This window comes from Tinamus guttatus, unplaced genomic scaffold, assembly GCF_059628265.1.
Source record: "Tinamus guttatus ecotype Peru unplaced genomic scaffold, ASM5962826v1 Tinamus_guttatus_pri_ptg000211l, whole genome shotgun sequence".
Classification (NCBI taxonomy): Eukaryota; Metazoa; Chordata; class Aves; order Tinamiformes; family Tinamidae; genus Tinamus; species Tinamus guttatus.
Window position 1 is genome coordinate 4,337,188 of NW_028288745.1, and position 19,071 is coordinate 4,356,258.

The 19,071-nt window shown below is 54.1% G+C and overlaps 1 protein-coding gene across 1 annotated transcript; it reads right to left on the reverse strand.

Moving 5' to 3' along the window:
* Positions 1 to 11,329: 11,329 nt before the first annotated feature.
* HSD17B7 (hydroxysteroid 17-beta dehydrogenase 7) lies at positions 11,330 to 17,234 on the reverse strand. The gene is made up of 9 exons (XM_088524396.1): positions 17,200 to 17,234; positions 16,856 to 17,059; positions 16,681 to 16,773; positions 16,005 to 16,119; positions 15,201 to 15,395; positions 14,185 to 14,289; positions 12,762 to 12,818; positions 12,295 to 12,393; positions 11,330 to 11,616 (listed from the first exon to the last, which is right to left on the reverse strand). Exons 1-9 carry the CDS (start codon positions 17,232 to 17,234, stop codon positions 11,512 to 11,514), a joined length of 1,008 nt encoding a protein of 335 aa, XP_088380522.1. The 3' UTR covers positions 11,330 to 11,511.
* Positions 17,235 to 19,071: the final 1,837 nt, after the last annotated feature.

Below are 19,071 nucleotides of genomic sequence, written 5' to 3' on the forward strand. Positions count from 1 at the left end.
GAGCGGGGCCGGGGCCGGCGCGGAGCCGCCGCTCGTGGCTCAGGTGCGGCGGGCGGGCGGGCCGGGAGCCGCCTCCCCTCGCGGCTGTCGGGCCGCGCCGGGCCGCGCCGGGCCGGGCCCCGCCTCGCGGGCGGCCCCGGGAGGCGGCGCTCGCTGCTGGGCGCCCCGCGCTGCCCCTCGCGGTGTCCGCGGAGCCGCCGCGCGGGCTTCGCCCGGGTCCCCGTGCCCCATTTGCGGCTCGGGTCCAGGCGCTGCAGCCCTGCGGGGACCTGGGGCCGCGCTGGGGTTTTAGGAAGCCCCGAAGGACACGGGGTGTCGCACCCCGTGGAACCGAACCCTTCCCCACGGGGGCTCCTGCGACCCTTTTACCAACAGGCTTTAGCAACTCCGGTGTTGCAGGCAGCTGCCAACCCGGACACAAAACAGCGCCTGTAGGAGCAGATGGTTCCCCAGCGGGCCCAGCCGCTTCCGCATATCCAGCACAAAGCTGGACCAACGTCAAGCAGCACTCAGGTCTTACGGAGCATCTTGACTTTGTTTTGTGCTCTTTTTAAAGCTCCACCTCCTGGAAATCAAGCAATGGCAGAAGGACTTAAAAAGAGATTTTCCAAGCATTACTACCTCCAAGAACATCTCAGAAACAACAAAAGCCTGCTGGGTCCCATGGTCAAGGGCCCCTGGCATTTTTTGAGCTTTTTCCTCGAGGTTTCCTTGAGAAGGCTGAGGGAGGAAGGAAAATTAATCAGTTATGGCATTTTAAAATGCAAAGAAGGATTTCATATACTATTTGTTTCCCCTTTCTTTTCTTCATAAGAGGAAGAAGAATCATTCTGGTGGTATTTAGTTTGGGTTAAAGACAAGCTTAAGCCCGTCCTTTGGGGGGCAAGAGGAGACAGTGAGAGGCAGTGTGGGTTCCCTGTGGTCATCTCTGCAGTCTGAACATTCCTCCAAGACAAACCCCAGCCGGAGCAGGACGGTGGCGTGAGAAAAGGCAGCTCTGTGGCTTCTGCCTGGCAGCTCTCGTCGTCCTGGTCCAAACCACAGCCTGAGCTGGAGGCCTTGGTGTCTCCATCCCTGGCCCTGCTTGCACAACTGGCCCAAAGAAGCGGGTAAAGGGCGTTCTGCAAACACTACCTCACCAGATCTGCTACCAAGGGAATCTAAGAGCGCCGGGACAGGCTGTGAGGCATCTCTGTGCCTGGAGCTAGGGTGGCATCAGTGGCATCTCCCCACACTCCCTCCCAGCAGTCCCCTGGGGAGCCCCCATGTCCCTGTGCCGCCCTGGGTGAGCTCCGAACAGGCAGCACCTCCCGCGAGGTATCAGCGGCCTGGAGACTGCACGGCTGCGAGTTGGATCAAATCAAGGACACGATGGTCAGGCAGTAGGTGTAAAACTGGGGCTGCGGCTGATCTGGGGCCTCATTCGTTTTGGCTCTAGGTGGGCTCCTTGGCTTCCTTTTGCCTTTGGGCGCGTTCCGGCCGTCCCCGCGCACGGCGGGCGCGCAGCTCCACCCTGTGGCACGGACACGCTCCCGCCTCGCCGCGCGCCCGCAGCCTGGCGGCCACGAGCCCTGCGAGACAGGAGCATGCAGAGACTTGCGGCGTTTCTCCTGCAGAGGTACCTCACCTGTGACCTGAGCGCGGGGTCACCCAGCTCAGTCGCACCATGACACACACCTGCCCGGTCCCCAGGTAACTTGGGGCCACAAGAGGAGTTCCTAGCATTCCTGGTGGGACAAGCTGCCTGGTGCAGAGGTGAGCAACACGAGCTGGAGGCCACCGCAGAGCCCTGCGCATTCCTGCTCCGTGCGGTCGCCCTCTCCAGCATCACATCCTGTTGAGAGAGAGAGACCCAAATTGCTGGAAGCCGATGGCATCATTAGCATCCCCGCGCTTGATCTTGCAGGGCCCTGTCGAACCACCTGGTCACACTAGGGAGCATGCAGAGACACGGCTGTGGCCTGTGCTGTCACGGCCTTGCTGCCAGCAGCCACCTGAGGCTTGTGGAAGCAATGCCTCTGTGGCAACCAAGAGCTGGCTGGGAGATGAGTGTCCGAGGTGAGAGGTGGACTCAACAGCGGCTTCTGTCCTGGGGACAGGACACGGTTAGATGGCAAGAGGCCATGGCAGGCACTGACAGACCCTTGTGCATGAGCTAGATGGCCAGAAGCCACGTGACTAGTGAGGGACAAGCACTGATTATGAGTTCCTGTGCCTGCTTGGGATCACGCAGCGCAGGTGCCCTCATGAGGAATGTCCTCTCTTGGCTCCATCTGCCGAGGGAGGAAATCCATCTCACATGCAACATGACGAGGCAGGAAAACTCGCAATGCAAATCCAAGTTGAACAGCAATTTAAGAAGTTTCTATACTGACCTCAGCACTGACAACTGCGTTTATGCCTGTGAGCCAAATGAGACCTGGGCAGATATGCATGAGTCCCAGAAAGCCCGTCTCTTTGAGGTTGTTAGGCCTGCAGGAGGCACAACCACATCAAATCTGGGTTTCATCTCTTCTAGGCAGACAGAGGTGACAGAAGATATATTTTAAAAGAGCAATTTTAAAATCCGGAGGCCAGGAGAGCAGTCCTGTGCCATATGCATTAGCTTGTACCTCAGCGAGCAGCACAGGGGCCAAGTACAGCACTCGGGTCAATAAGAAAAAAAGTGGGACTTCACATGAGCGCTAGCACATAATCAGATTCTGCCAAAATTCACGGCCTCCTGACCACCCCAGCCCACCAGGCAGGCCAGACCCCAGGCCTGGCAGGTCCCTGTCCCAAGGGGACATTATTGGCTGAGACTCTTTGGGTCTTCCCGCGTGCCGGCGTTGCTGCCCCAGCGACTGATCAATGCGCCACTGTTTACTCCTGCCTCCCGGACGTGCCAGCCACTTGCATCCGTCCCCACCACATGCTGTAATTAGTGCTGACTGAGCCCTTGTAAGTCACAAGGAAAGGTCCCACCTCGCTGCCTTTCAAAACACAAATCCGCTCGAGCATGCACATTGTAGCAGCAGGACGTGTCCTGTCTGCAGCACGTGTCTGCACCAATGCCCCAGTGCTCAGAGGCCACTTAGCTAATACCGATGTCCTACAACATTGGCAAGTGTTTACCCTGCGCCCTCACCCCTCAAGCTGCTCCAGCGTACATAGCACACAAGGATCCACAGGGATCTGGTCCCGGGCTGCAAGGGCAGAGCTCCAGCAAGCACCAGCGCTGAACGAATACGTGGCCGGACACGGCACCTCGCTCCCAGAAATGCTATTGCCAAAACTGGGCAGAGCCACAAAAATGGCACCTCAGAAGATGACTGAAAATGCAAAATCAGTGTTTTTGGAGCAGCATGGGCCCATAGGAGAAACGAGGGCCCGGGAGACTTGAGACAACAGCTTCTGGAGGCCGCAGTGCTGGCTCGTGCACGTGCGAGGCGAGGAAGTGACACGTGATGTTTTGATCTCCCTCACATAAAATCCCACTAGATTTTCTGGGGAAAATTCCAAGTCGAACAAGAGCAAGAGTCTGCAGCCGGGCTTGGCCCGAATCCTTGTGGCTCCAAGTGACTAAGCTGGCTCTCCCGGCTGCTTCGCCACTCACCCCACCCCCCAATAACGCCTTGCTCTGCTCTCTTCTGAGGTAACTTGAGAACTTTAGGGGCAAGGGACTTGGGGTATGAAGGGAAGCGTGGGCAGAGCCCTGTGCAGCCAGCCAGGCTCCGCAGAAGTCGCTGGTGGGCTGCGTTGGGCAACGCTGCTAAACACAGCATGGGCAAGCGCCGTAAGAGCCTGTCCAGGGCATCGTGGTTCAACCCACATCTCACATAGGGGCAATAAAGTGGCCCCACCGGTGCGTCTGCACCCTGGCCGTGACTGAAGTGCTGCTCTGCTGTCAAAACAGACCTTTCTGGTGCTGGGACTGTACTGCTACCGAGACCTGTAAAGGGAGGGAAAGGTGAAGAGGAAATACAAATTAACAGTGTTGATAAAGACATGCTGGGGCTTCCTGGCAGAGGTCTGGGTCATGACGAGCGTCAGCAGGTTACAACTAATTGCGCGGCTTGGCATGGCAGGCAGCAGCCCCCGCACGATCAGGGCAGGCCCAGGTGGTTGCTCCGGTGTGGTCAGGGTGCTGGGACAGGTCTCTCCACCACCTTGGCCTCCTGGCTGCCCCAGCAGTCACCAAGCAGTGTCAGGCCTCACCAGCTTCTGTTTCATCCTGACCATGTCCTCACCTTTCATTGCTCTATCTTTGCCAATAGCACTGCTCTGCAGACTGTTTCAAGTGACACTGAGGACAACAACACACCCTGTTATCCCAGACCGCATCATCTCCTGTGTGGGGAAGGAGACAGCTAGGCAGTGAGTGCTCTGTCCTGTTCAGGTTCTTCTCAGCAGGGCTCTCTTGCTCTGTCCCAGCACAGCCAGAAGCTCCCAGGGTTGTATGAGGAGCACAAAGGCAGAGGTGATTATGCACACTCGACCCTTGTGCTGGGAGATCAAGATCAATGAATCCATCAACCAACAAAAAAAACACCAACCCAAACATGAGGAAGCTGCAGGTAACATGAGTGAAACTGTCTCACTCGGATGATCAGGCCAAGTAGGGAGGACTGCCCAGGCTGGGAGGGCTGACAAAGGCAAAGGGCACTTGTCTTCCAAATCACATCCAGGATGGAGACTTGGGTACCTTCTGGGGACATACTGCTCCTACGAGGGGTGCACCCTCACTGATGTGTGGGGAAGCAGAGATGAACTCTCACAGCAGGAGCTTGAGGGCAGCACATCGCCTACCCATCATTTCCAGTGAGGAAGTCTTCGTTCCAAGGCGCTCCTCCACTGTGGTGCATCGAGGACATGCTGAGACTCATCTGCTCTCTGACAGGCCCAGAACTGAAGGCTGATCGCACTAATGGTTGCCAGAAGCAAGTGTTCTGGCTTAACCAAACAGTTGCATCCTTGCAGCTAAGGAAACCAGCGGTGAGACCACTTTTGACTTCACCCAGCCTCCAAGCTGCTGAGGTCAAAACCCACCGTAAGTTTAGGAAGGGTTTTGACCTGCCAAGGGCAGGAATATCTTTCTGCAGTGTGTCTTCCTCCCAGGTAGTGCTGGCCATGGGGAAAGGCAGGGACTGGGTGGGTTGGAAAAAGGCTCAGGCATGATGAGACAAGCCAGGCCAGTTCTTGGGGTGGCTTCTTGCCCCTTGGTGCCTCCCCATTAGCACTAACTGCCCTCATGCTGTCCTTATGCCTTGCTGGGAAGGAAGCTTCCTCAAACTGGGGGAGAAGCCCCAGGAAACAGGGAAAAGGCCAGTCCTGCCCATGCTCCCTCCACCAGCTGCCCAGTAGTGCTCCAGGACTTATGCACATGTAAAGAGAGACGATACCAACAAGCAGCTCAGAAGTGCTTGGTGATACGGGGTCAGCAAATGGATGTCCATGCAGAGGAAGGACATGTCCCACAGGAGCCATGGCCCGGCCTGCTCCCTGACAGCCCCCTTGTCATGCAGTGCCAGGCCAGGGACACGACCAACCTCAAGAAGGGGCACTGGGCCCTGCTGCAGGCGTTGTTGTTGAAGAGACCCTGGCAGACTTCCCTGTGCACGTGGGAGGCAGCCCTGGCATCCGGCTGGGGCCTTTGCTCCAGGGAGGCTTGCAAGCCAAGGGCTGGATTTTGGCAAAGTCGAAGTTCAGTCTACAGAGATCTCAGCCACCCCTCAGCAGAGCAGCTAGCACGGCCTTAGCGGACCTCTTCTTACCTTAGCCAAGAAGCACAAGGTCAACACATATGACCACCCCATCCAAAAGAGCCATGGCTAGAAGGGGCATGAGAGTCCAAGGAGAAGGAACAGCACTGCAGGGCTCACAGAGCAGGGAAAAGAGAGGTGAATTATTAGCGCTGGTGCTAGTCCTCATTAGAGAGGGAGGGAAGGAAGGAGGACAAAAAAAACCTTCAGAGGCTGCTGTCATCAACACTCCAGTGAGTCAATGCTAAAACAAAACTGGACCTACAGCCCAGCTACAGAGAAACTGCCAATTGCCCCAGTTAGACTTCTCAGACGCTAGATCTGGTGTTCTCTTCTGGCAAGCAACATGTGCACCACAGCCTCTTTCTCTCCCAAAATTCATCAGGTTCAGGCTCTCCTCCTGCCGGGCAGCTAGCCCAGGCTTGGAGCCGTTCTCACAGCTAACCTCAACACCTTCACAGTTGCATGGAGTCAAGGGATCCTCACATGCTCCATCTCGCCATCTCCACAGGCTGGACCCAGGGGACAACACATCCTGCTCCAGACACGAGGCCTATCTGGAGTTTGCTGGACAACTGCTGGATACACTAGGGAAAGCCTTAGTCAATCCCAAAATTGCCCCAGGAAGAAAAGCCATGACTTGCTGAAAGGCATTCAGAGAATTTGGGGCAGGGAAACGATGCAGCCCTCCAGAGCTGTAGCTGCCACCAGCAGTCAGGCTGCTCCAGGGCAGAGTGTTGCCAGGTGCTTTGAGGATTTAAAGGTCATGATAAAGTTACGCTGCCACCGAGCAGTGTTACTGCCTTTTAAACCCAAATCACTAGTGCCTGGAGCCTTGCAGCACGTGTCCCTGAACAACATGGGGCTGACAGCCTTCTAGACTGCGGGACCTGTGCAAGCTCCATGCACGGCTGCTTGGAAATAGCCTTATCTCACCAGGTTGGCTTTTGCTGGCTCACCACCGACTAATCACATGGGGAGGATGTGAGATAGCACTCACCCACCTTGCACTCGCTCCCCAGAGGTGTGGGCCACGACAAGTCACGGCATTGCCCAATCTGAGAGATGAATCTCAGGAGCACACAAGCATGTCAAGGTCTCCATAGCGTTTCAGTGCCGTGGTGCCAAAGGCTGCGTACCAAACCACCTCCTTGGGTTTGCTTGCTTGAGGCTGCTTTAAAGGAGAAAATAAATGCACAGTTATGAGTTCAGCTACACTGCCTCGGGACGAATATCACCCAGCCCTGGTCGTTCATCTGTCAGCACTGTAATCTCTTTTACTAATGCGTTGGTTTGACACACAGCATTTGATGCAGCATCCCTGAGAAGGGTTCTGTCAGGCTCCTCTCAGTAAACGTGGCTGTCAAAAATGTTAGTTAGAAAAGCTTTCCTTTTATTCAAGATAATCTATTAACAAGATAAATAAAGGATTTACTGCCCATTTTTGTACCTCCTTGATCTTTGATTTTGGGTTCCAGGTTTCCAAAGAAACTTGTTCTCTCATGTCCATAGGGTCACACAGGGTCCTTATTGATTCCTTAGATCACCTTGCCTGCCAATTCACTTTCTAAAGAAGCAAAACAAGCTCCACACAGTGGATTTCAACACAACCAGACACATGATAAGCCGCCACCACCACCTCCTCCCTTGGCCACACATCAGGCTGCAGTTTCTACATGCTGCTCTCATCAGCACCCTGCATAGTTTAGCCAGCTGAGCAGTAAATGATGGTGAGCCCCAACTGTTCTTGGAGCAAGGCAGCTCATTTGCCCATTATGACAGGAAACTGACACCCCGAAACCGACTGTGTTTATTGACAAGGGAAGATCCCCAAGCCCAGGTGTACAAACACCACACGGCAACCTTTCCAAGCCTTCGTGCTCTCAAAAGCTTCTTATCTAAGGGTTATAAACAGAAAACTCTAATTTTAGCACTGACTGACAACTGCCAAGTTCCTCATCTTTGTCAGTCCCTGGCATTTGTAACCTGCCTGCATCACCCCAGCTCAGACACAGACACCTCATCCTGCACAGGGGTTGTTTTCATGGCAGGGGACCAAACCAGGAGGGCACAGCACAACGCAGGCTGCAGTCACCATCGCACTGAGGAACGAATCACACTTAGAGGGCCATGGTGCAAAATTCCGACTCTCAGCATTCCAGCCCAGTCACCAGCTTTGAAGGCCATGTGCAGGACATGAAGGTCATAGGGCCTCTGTGTTTGCCTCTTGGAGACAAAGCTGGTCGGGTTTCTGAGCCAGAAGAGTTGCAAACGCTCTCCAGGGAAAGCCAGCTGGGCACAGCATGTAGCGAGCCCAGAAGTGCTCCCAGCTCCATGGAACCTCTTCAGGCCATGCTGCGTGCTGCAATAGGAGCTCAACAGCAGAGCTACAGCCTGCAGGCATCTTGTGTGGCCCAACGGCCGCTGGTGGGAGGTTGAGTGAGAACCCAGTACCTCCCAGTCTTGCCTGATCGCTTGGCACACACTCTGTTCACACCCTCTCCTACCACCCTGTTAACTCTCTCCACCTGCCTGCTGGCACAAGGCAGCCCAGGACCTATGGGATACTCCTAGTAAAGTGGGCAGAGGTGTGGAATTAGGACAACCCGGTCCTTTCTCCTCACACGACCCCATGTGCTCTGAGCCTTCCTTTGGGGCAGCAGCTCTCCGAGCAAAGCTCCCTGAGAGCAGTGAGCAGCTCAGCCAGCCGGGCCATGCCTGTTGGGCAGCCTGCATTCCAAGTTCAGGAAACTGCTGGGCTAATTGTTCATCTCCAGGCTTCACACAGAGCTGAGCTCACAGGAAACCACAAGATCTTCCTATCTCTCCATCTCTATAATGCTTAGATTGTGCTTTAGCTCCTATTACTCCTTCCTCGTTCAACTTGGCCTGAGATGGAGGCTGAACTAGAGACCATGGGCCCTTCACACCAGCATTTCTCAGAATAGCTAGTTCCTAGTAAGCTTAGAAATGAAGGAGGTAACAGAGGAAACAAAACGTATCGATAACAAGCAAACATGAATCAAATGGATCTTGGTCAAACCTTAAAGCAGAATTCCCCTAACGTCAGCCACCTCCCAGAGGTGCCGCAACTCCCTGATCCCACGCTCGTGTTTCACAGAATGCAATGAACCCCACAGTGCTCCGGGCACCTTCGAGGCAATGAAGGGGATGAAACTAAACCAGGCACCAGGCTGAGCTCACACAGAACATAAACACACACACACTCACTCCTCTAATCTTAAACTCCAGATCTTCAAGGGAGGCTTACAACATGCTCTAAAGATGAATTAGATAATCTGTTAGTAACTCTATGTGATGCCAAAATCATGAATAACTGAAGATTGGTATTAGCATAGTACCCTCCTCTCCCCTTATCAACCACTGCACACTCCATGGGCAAGAGGGACTTGCCCCTTGCCCCTTCTCATCAGCCGTAGCTTCTCCTTACATGAGCACATACTTGTGCTTAGTCCACAGATGCATACTTGAGAGAAAAATAAAAACTCAGATTTGCAAGACCACTCGAACTATTACAGCTACAGCACCATTGCTCTGCATTGCATCCATTCTCAGATCCAGCTTGTAGCTGCCTCCTAGAAAGAAGGTACAGAGCAGCATGTGATTAACTTGGCGTAAGAACCTCCCGCACATCCCATCCCAGTAATTTACACTTACTTCAGCAGCCCAGACTGCCAAAGGGCACAAGGGCAGATAGACAACAGCACCACATGAAACTTCTGAACAACATATGCTGTTCCACACATCCCATTCCAAAAGCAAATGGGGCAGTTAAGAGCAAGGAACTAAAAGAGGAATCATTTTCCCAGAAGGACTGGCCAAGCAGGCTGGGTGCCTCCAGCTAGAAGATGGGTGGGGGGAACCTAGGAGTGAACAGATCCTGCCACAGCCCAGGCAAGCGCACAGCAAAATTATCAGGGCACTAACCTAACCCCTGTGATGTGGCAGGGATCAGGCCCAAGGACCAGGCAGCCTGTGACCATCTCTCAGCAGCTCTTTGGCCGCGTGGGCACTGCAGCCCCAGGCAGCACAGCAGAGAGGGGCCCTGGCCACAGCCCTTCACACCGCGCTGTGCAGAGCCACAGCTCCACGTGGCGGGTGGGATGGGGATGCCCTCGCAGAGCCCTCCCCACCAGTGTTCCCTGGCACTTACGTGTTCCGAGTGCCAACTCGGTGCCTGTGCCACTGGCTGCCTCCCCCACAGACACCAGAGCAAACCTTATTTCTGGCACCTCCAGCACTTGCAGCAGGGTGCACCAGGCTGAGAACTGTCTTTCCTGCAGAGCCCAGGTGCCCTTGTCTGCAGAGAACCAGCATTGGGAGTGAGTGATTGCAGAGCTGAACAGCACAGCCTTCGTCCTAGCATGTCAGTTCCTGCTGGTCCCCAGGGAAGTGCCCAAACACAGCTGGAGCCAGCTTAAAGTCATATTTAATCTAGAAGTATGTGCTGAGTCAAGTGCCAGAGCATTCAGTTCTCCCCAGTGCTTAAGGCTGGCAAATACAGTCCCAGGCACTCAGTTTGCCTAAATTGAAGGCAAAAAGTCCTCCCTTACTGCTACACAGTTGGCAAGCTCAAGGGCTCTCCAAGGAAGAGTCTTCTGCCCTTCATACTGCTGTGCTGGGCACCCCTATTTATTTGCAGAAGCATAAAACACCCTACATTACATACCAGCCAAACAGGAACTGAGTAGCACAGACTGCAGCTAAACTCCAAAGACTCTCAAGAGACCATCTACCATGAGCACTAAAGCCTTGACAAGCCCAAGTGGGTGGTTGAAGAAAACAGCACCGCAGCCCCACCACTTTTCCAGGTATATACAGAGTTATTGTGCAGGAAGACAACACACATACTCCATCCCAGCCCCCCAAATGCATTCAGTTGAGTAAAGACCCCATTGCAGCAAAGACAAGTCAGTTCCAATTATTTATTTGTAGCAGAATTTGAAGTACACCAGGTACTCAAAGCTCAAGATAAACCTCAGGAAGAATACTTGATAAAGTAAAAAGACAAATTGATAATTAAAACAGGGCGACCTCTCCTTGCTATGAAGAAAACGGAATAGCTCTAAAACTGGGTTAACGCCATCCACAGTTCAGCAGTCTTTCCAGCCTGCCATGGTTAGAACATTTGGTCCCACATCCAGGGCCAGCTCGCACCTCTCCTGCAGCAAGGCATCTCTCAAGGCACCGTTGAGGCAAGGGAGATATTTTCATTATAAGTCTACCCAGGAGCTTTGCGCTTCAGACGCTTTAAAAAGCCTGACTTTCAATAAGGAGCAGTCTTTCTGAGCATGTCTGAAATGGAAAAACAGCTCTTCTGAAGATGAGGCCTTCAAGTACTTGAGAATTAGCCACAGGTAGTGTCCAAGCCATGTGGCAAGACCAGCGGAGCCAGGAGTTGAAGCAACACCCCTTGCCTTTCCTGCAGCAAGCCAGTTTAAACCACATGTTCAGGCTGTTCCTGAACTGTACACAGTTCAGTCAAGCTTTATGAGAAAAAGCTCAGTCTTAAGACAGTCTCCACCCACAGTAGGTCTCCAGTTTTATTCCAGGAAAAAGCCCATACCAGAAAGACTATGTATTTCTCTTCAGTTTCCACATTTCCATTTTCAGGAATTGTTCACCTTCTGTAGAGAAGGAAGATGAGTTCTGAAGTCACATGCCCACAGACCAGCAGGCACCACAAATAGCACCAGAATGAAGAAAGCCCATGTCATTGATAAAAGCTTGGTACCCACTGAGACTGGCTTTACTTATCATCATCTAAGAGATCATCATATCTCTCTAGAATCTGCTTCTCCAGTTCCAAGAGCTTTTCATAAAACTTTTCAGCAACTTCTTCATCAATATCCATCTGAAAGAGAAAGAGAGCAATACTGAGACCCTTTGATAGCAGCCAGCAAGGTAGTGAAGGCATCCCAGCTGTGTTCACTAAGCTAAGCTCTGCAGGTATCCCACTGCTGCTTCTTGGCTCTCCAGACCACTTATTCCTCACAGCCCTGCACCCCAAAAGAATCATGCAAGCAAGGAACAAACAGCACTCGGCCTGTTTAACACTGCAGTTTGCTTTTCTCCCCACTTCCAGTCTGGGAAAGCCCTAGAGGTGCAGTCAGGCCTACAATCCCTGGCACTCTACAGATGTGCTGCTTTGCAACATCCAAGGGGAAGAAATCCATAGGTTCCTCCCAGCTATACTTATTGGAAAGCATGCAGCAGACCTTTCCCATCTGTTCTACATTTGGGATTCACACTAATGTCCTCTTCCTATCCAGTCCACTAAGCTTCACACCCTCTGCAGGAAGCCTTCCCGGGTCTCTTCCTGGAAATTTGCAGACTCCAACCTGAGGCTGGTGGCCAGGAGTTACTCTAGTAATACCTGGTATAAGCCTACCCATCACTGCTGCTCAGCATTTAGCACGCACCTTGCTTCCACACCACTGGCAGGATACCCCATGTACTAACCCTTCCATGAAGGGAGCACAAAGCAGGGCCCTAGCCAAGCCCCCTTGCAGGAATCCATTTTCCCATTTACCTTTCTGGGCTCCACGTAATTCTTTCCCAGGCCAGAAGTGCAGCTGTGGTATTTGACAAGTGCATCCAGGGACTCGGGCTTTTGTTTGAACAACCACACCTAGGAAAAAGAGCACAGCTGTGTGCAGAACCCAGCACAGCCCCAGCCCAGCACCCCGAATTCCCATCTCCTTCCCGCGCGACAACGTGCCCGTGGCTGACAGACCCCAAGCCAAACAACACGTCCCTTGACACAGATGGAAGGAACAGTTTCTGAAATAATTTCTTTTATAGGGACCCAACGAAGCCCAAGTATCACCTGTTGAATCAGCCCTGATCACAGCTGGTCCCCCCCTATTCACCACTGCACACTGTTCAGGAGGATGTGCACACCCCTCAGTCCTACAGAGGGGCTATTTACTGCAGTCAGCAGATACTGGGAAGAGCTAACTGAGAAAGGACTTAAAATCAAGTTGCCCAACTACTTACATGAGCTTCGGCTCCATTATATGGTGTCAAAGTGTAGGTTTTGGCAAAAAATCGTATCTGAGAGAAAGGAAATACATGTTACAACCAGCAACACTAGCCCAAAATTTCTTGGACAAGCCCACTGCAGCCCATCAACACAAGGTTTACCACCACAGGCTTCAGAAAGCGTTTCTGCAATTAACTCTGCACTATGACTAACATGCAACCCTTTATCCTCACAAGCTCTACACCTCCTTGCACCAGACCTCCACACACAGCTGGTTCCCACAGCAAGAGGCAACGTGCTTTGCAGGCACCTTTTCTTCAGTGGTCTCAGCACTGCATGAGGGGGAGGCAGAGAGAAACTGCAACACTAGCAGCACAGCAGGGTGAACAAGGCCTTAACCCACTGACAGGAGAAAGGTGATCTGCCAGGATCAGCTGCCACCCTAGACCGCTTAGGCAGGAAGGCAGCCCCAGGGCTCAGAGCAAGTGCCCTGCGTACAAGGATACACTGAATCTGATAGCTGGAGCCAGGGGAGGAAAAAAAAAAAGCTTTCAGAAAGCAAGAGAAAGGCAATAGAACGTAGGAGACTGTTTCCAGAACACCTAAAAGATTCTTGCATTCTAGAAGCAAGCAGCATTTCAAGGTACAGGGAACAAGTTCTGTACACAAGTTGTGCTGCCACCAAGACTTAACAACTCAACAACATGCTAGAAAGCCTTCTGAAGGGGAACCTTTAAGAGGGCTGCCATGGTTTAAGGGCTAAACCACATCTATTTACACAGCTATCCAGCAACATTGGCTCAGGGGTCAGAGGAATTCCATTTGGAACCAGGTGCCAAGATGCCAAAGGGCAGGTTACAAAGCCTAGCTAAACCTCCTCTACCTCTCATTTCTACTTTATTTTTGTATTAGGAGCCCACAACAGAATAGAGATACTGCTGTGCCCTCTGCTCAGTACCCAGAGGCTGCAGTCCCTGCAGCAAAGCCTTCCCCATCATACCCCAAGCTCTGTGTTCAATATATGCGCTGGAAGACTAGGCCAGAAGCAGCAGAAATGCAGAGTCAATGCTGAGAACAGGCCCCTCTCCCCTGGGTTGAGCTATCCAGAGCCCAGATTACAGGTATTTAGCACCATTGCCCCAGTTGTAGTCACACAAGTCAGAGCAGGCAAGTGAGCTGCCACCATAAGCAGTAGTACCCACGTGCCTGAGAGTTAAGAGGATGTTATTAGCCTCAAAGCCTGCAGCCCCACAAGGTCACTAAGAGTCAATCAGCTATTTTCAAGGAACACCTTCCCTCTCCAGCCCATTCCAACAGAGAACAGCCAGCTGTAACACCAGCAGCAAGGAGCTACGAGCACACCACATTCATCACTTTGTGACATACACCACCCCGGGCCAAAGAGGCTCCAAAAACCCAACATGGAGCACCACTTACCAGCCACAGGATGGGCATCAGTAACTTCCATATAAAAACTGGCAAAATCCTGTATGTCATGTTAGACATAACAAGACCAGGACAAACCACACTGGAATACAGGCCCTGCAGAGAAGAAGTAGAGTCAGTCTGGAAATAGAGGGGTTAAGTTACAAGTGGGACAAGCCCTTTCCTGTTATTTTCTTGATGGGAAATATTGAAGGGTGAGTATACCGAAGTTATAAGGAGGGGAAATCTCTTCTCCAAAGACACAAGAACTACAGAAAACAAATGACCTCAAGGGCCCTAATTAAGGGTTCAAATTCAATGATTTGGGGCTCCCACAAGCCCACAACAGAAAGCAGTCTCCCAGCACGGATCAGGATCCCATGCTGTTAATCCCTATACACCCCAGCCACTACGGCAGCCACTCAGCAAACTGCAGCCCACTCCAGTACCTCAGAGACCCATCCTGAAGAACCCAAGCTGCAAGATTTGAATCATTTTTCCTGAACTCAGGCTGAACACACTTCAGCAGTGCTGGCAGCCTGTGACGAAGGCCCACGAGCAATCTGCCCATGTGTGGCAGGCTCAGGCACCAGCTTCAAGCAGTCTGCAGCACCTGCACATGGAGCACTTGCAGCAAAGCGGCCAGGGCAGTTTGCTGTGAGGCAGGTACACCAGAAGTAAAGGCAGCCTGAGCAGCAGTTCTGTGCTTTGTAAGATCAATTATTTAGTCTAAAGACAAGGCTATAGTTTGCAAGGGAAGCTCTCCTAATTATTTCTGCTTTCAGACAAATCCATTATCAAAAAGCAAAAGACAAAACAACCTCCACAGCATATTCCCCAACAAGGAGGATTTGCAAGCAGCTTAGCTGCCTCTTACCACCAACACTAGTTCAGCTTCTTACATGACCATTAAAGAACTTATCAAAATTACTGCGAATGAATGCAATGACGTAAAAACAACTTGATGACAGGTATAAGTAATAGTAGCTAATTATGGATTTTTTTTTTATACATACAAACACCATTACCTGCTCATTGAGTTTCCTGTTTAGAACCACACTTGTCAGGTCAGTAGCATATTTGGAGGAGCTGTATGACTCCTGGCCCTTGGCATGCTGATAATCAGACAGGCTAAAGGCAGATTCCCTGGCATTGCTGGAAGAGGTCCAGATGAGTCGGGATGGCTTTTCATTACCGCAGAGCAGAGACTCAAGTTGTCGAACCTGTGGAAGGATTTTTGTTCATTTTATTTAGCACAGTAATTTTAAAATTGTAAAATCACGCTTTCAGACTGAGATAAACTTGAAGACTGTATAGCTTGCCAGACCTTCCTAGACTTGGCCAGTCTCCATTAGAGTAACCAGCACACACGAACCAGCCAGCTCTATAAGGAGCAACAAAAGGAGCCACTCCCGAGATGTAACTCAACCCAAGGTCCACTAGGACTCGTTATAATCAGATTGCCTTCTCTTACATAGCTGTTTGGCACCTCAGAGTTTACAGTCAAGCCTCAGGGCTCTCCCTGATAGAAAGTTTGGATTACAACAAGCCTTGAGATTACATTAAGCTTTGCAACATCTGTCACCATTTGTTGCAACTTCAAATCTTAGTACTTTGGTCTACTGCCTCCTACAAAGGAGGCTTGGAGCAGACCACAGACAAGCATAAAGCTTGTTGTCCCACACAGCAGTCATTTTTTGTTTACCAGACAGGCTCCAATCTGCATCTAAACACCAGAACCTCTAAGAGGGAACTGATTCATCAGCACCCTACTGCATCCATCACTGCCCAGGTTAGGCAGACCTAGAACTTGGTCTTTGATGGAGCCTCACCAGTATGAAGTGTCCAAAGAGGTTGGTGGCAAACACCTCCTGCAGCCCATCGCCGTTGAGCCGATCTGTCTGGGTCATTACCCCCTCCGCAGTCGTCAGCATGTGGAGCACCCTCCTGGAAGTCAATGAGAGTTAAGGAGTTAGAGAAGACACCTGCAGGGGAACAACTGCTGCTCTTTGCTCCTCCAGCTCAGAACATCAGAGACACCCCTAGACTCAAAGACTCCAAGGAGACCCTCTGGTTTCTTCCTCCTCCTCTTGCAGGGTAGTCTATTAATGCATAGAAAGTTGTTGGTCTCTTAAAGCTTCAATATTCCATTTTTTTTGTTTGTTTTGTTTTTGCTGAAGTCTCAACACTGGTCACACTATACACAACCCTTGTCACTGCAGCCCCTGGAGAGGGGCTACCAAAACAAGTGACCAAGCTCATTTCCCAAAACCCCAGCCAGACAAGGCAGCAGAGCTTCAGCATGGAGCAACACTTGGGGATTAACCAGCCCTACTTTAGACAAGGAAAGTGGTCCAGCCCCAACTGCAGCGGTGTCAATGCAAGACACCCTGCTGGCCAACTCAGCCTCCCCATGGAGAGACCCATGGGCTGAGGAGCAGCAGAAGCAGCTGCTGGGGCATCCCAGCACAGTGGGTGACACGGAGCCGAGGGGACTCCCGCACCTACCCGGTGCGCAGGCCTTGGCATAGGGCCTTGAAGTTCACGTGCGGGTTGGGCATGATGCCAGCGTTGAGGAAGATGAAGTCCAGACGCTGGAACCTGGGCAGGGAGGAGAAGCTGAGGGGTGAGGAGCAGAGGCCGGGGCGGGCAGCGGGGGAGCCGGGGGTGAGGACGCACGTACCTGCGGCGGAGGTCGCGGGCGGCGCGCAGCACGGACACCACGCTGCCCAGGTCCACCTCCACGGTGGAGACCTGCGCGGCGGGGTGCGCGGCCAGGACGCTGTCGCGCGCGGCCTCGCTGCGCTGCGCGTTGCGGCACGCCAGGCACAGGTGGAGGCGGCCGTCCTCGTCCAGCAGCCGCCGGCACAGCGCCAGCCCCACGCCGCTGCAACGGCACCGCGCGCGCCCTTAGACACATCGCCACGCGCCCCGCGCGCCCTTGGCCACGCCGCCGCGCGCCCCGCACCCCACGCACGCCCTGGGCCGCCACTCGCCCTTGGCCGCGCCGCCCCACGCCGCGCGCACCCGCTGGCGCCGGTCACGAGCACCACGCGCTCCATCCTCGCCACCCTCGGGGCTGCGCCCTGCCGCCGCCGCCGGGATTTAAGTGCCGCCCGCTCGGCCACGCCCCACCCGTGACGACAGGCCCCGCCCCACGCCCCCCCGTCGGCCAATGGGAGCGCGCGGCGGGCGCCGGGGCCGCGTCGCGCGTGGCGTGACGGTGGCACGAGCCGCCGCCGGGGGCGGGGCCGGTGTGAGCACCGCCTCCCGCGCGCGTGGCTCCCCCCCGCGGCCGGGGGCGCCTGGGGCCGCCCCGCGTGGGGCCCAGGGGCCGCGCCACGGCGCCCGCCCCGTCGCGCGGAGCGGCTGCGCTGCTCGGGGCTCAGCCCCTTCCGCGCGCGGCGGGGGCGGCGTCCCAGCCGCGCCGCCCACGGAGCCTCCCGTGGGCACGGCGAGGCGCAGGCCGCGTCCTGGCGCCCCGCGGCGGGAGGCCTTGCCCTGCAGCCGCCTCTGCCGCTCCTTCCCGCTGCACACGCTCGAGTCTGCGAGCAAACCCCCTGCTCCTCCTCTCCGCAGGGGCGCGGGGAAGCTGGCTGAGATGTTCGGGCCTCCAGGGCAGCCTCCCGACACGAGGCACTCCCCGTATCTTGCTGACCATCACCATAACCTGGCTGGCCACCTGCCCTCGCACTCCTGCGAGACTCAGCTGCTCCCAGCAATGTTTCTGCAATAACAACACGCTATTAAAAATGGGAGGGGAGCAGTTAACACCCGCTCTGCCCGCGGGTGAGCGAGCGCACAGGGCTCGGGCAGGTCGGCATGGGCCGGCTGTGCTCTCAGCTGGCAACAGGAGTGCTTTCCATGGGCAGAGACATGGTGCCCCCTCCTGAAAATGCAGCGGGGTTATTCACAGAAAGGCCTGGATGGGAAAGGCCCTCCAGAGCTCTCTGGTCTGGCCCCTGCTTGGTAGGAGCAGCCGCACAGCTCGAGCAGGCTGCGTGGGGCCCAGAGATGGAGACCCTGCAGCTGCTGAACCTCCTTGGGCACTGGAGGTTGGGGCTGTTCCCAGGGCACACGTACATCCCAGACCTGCCACCGCTGGTGGGCACACACGTACGTGCCCCTCCTCTGCTGCTGGCAGGCACACACGTGCTCTGCATCTGCCCACGCTGCAGGGCACATGCACACAGGTCCCCCAGGACACCCTTCCCACACGCTGCATTTCTTGGTGCACACAACACCCCGTGCCAAACAGGTTGGCCAGCCGTGACGGGAGCCCGAATCGTGTGGCCGGTCACTACCAGCCAGGTTGTGCCCAAGGTGGCTCCACGCTTTTCAAGGAGGTGAGCTGGCTTCTGGCCTGCCGCAAGGACACATGAAACTGGAGCCATGTAGCAAGTGTCTCTTCAGCGGGTTTGCCCCCATATGTAGGTGCATCTACTGAATATATACATGCCTTAGCAATGGTATACTGGAAACTGTGCCATGCGTGACGATGGTGCAGAATTAATGTGTACAAAAGTGTGAGAAGGTCCATGTATCCTCTAAACACAAAGTTCCTCCCGGCCAGTTGCAGGAGAACCTGATTTCAGGGCACGACGAGTAACCTGTCAGGGCTCCTGTGGGGTATCTGTCCACTTTGCCCCAAGTGCCTCTGATCCAAGAGGTGCAGAAAGGTCCACATCCCTCCTCATGAGAGAACGGGCCAATGCCAAGTGCCATGAGAGGCTCCGCCTGGAGAGTCCACCCTGGGCACTTCAGCCAGGCTGTGATCCCTGGGCTGAGAGCAAGGGACACCATGGCCATGGCTGGCCATGCCCTCTGTCCAGCTCCAAGCCACTGGGGGACAATGTACCTTCTTGGCAACAGGTCTCAAAACTTCATGTGCCTTCTCCC

What these genes read in the sequence shown, in the direction of transcription:
- HSD17B7 (XM_088524396.1), bottom strand. Translation starts at nt 17,234, where the DNA reads ATGGAGCGCGTGGTGCTCGTGACCGGCGCCAGCGG. An exon ending in CTCGTGACCGGCGCCAGCGG is followed by an intron (nt 17,060 to 17,199) that starts GTGCGCGCGGCG and finishes GTGCCGTTGCAG; the next exon opens with CGGCGTGGGGCTGGCGCTGT. An exon ending in GCCCGCGACCTCCGCCGCAG is followed by an intron (nt 16,774 to 16,855) that starts GTACGTGCGTCC and finishes CTCCCTGCCCAG; the next exon opens with GTTCCAGCGTCTGGACTTCA.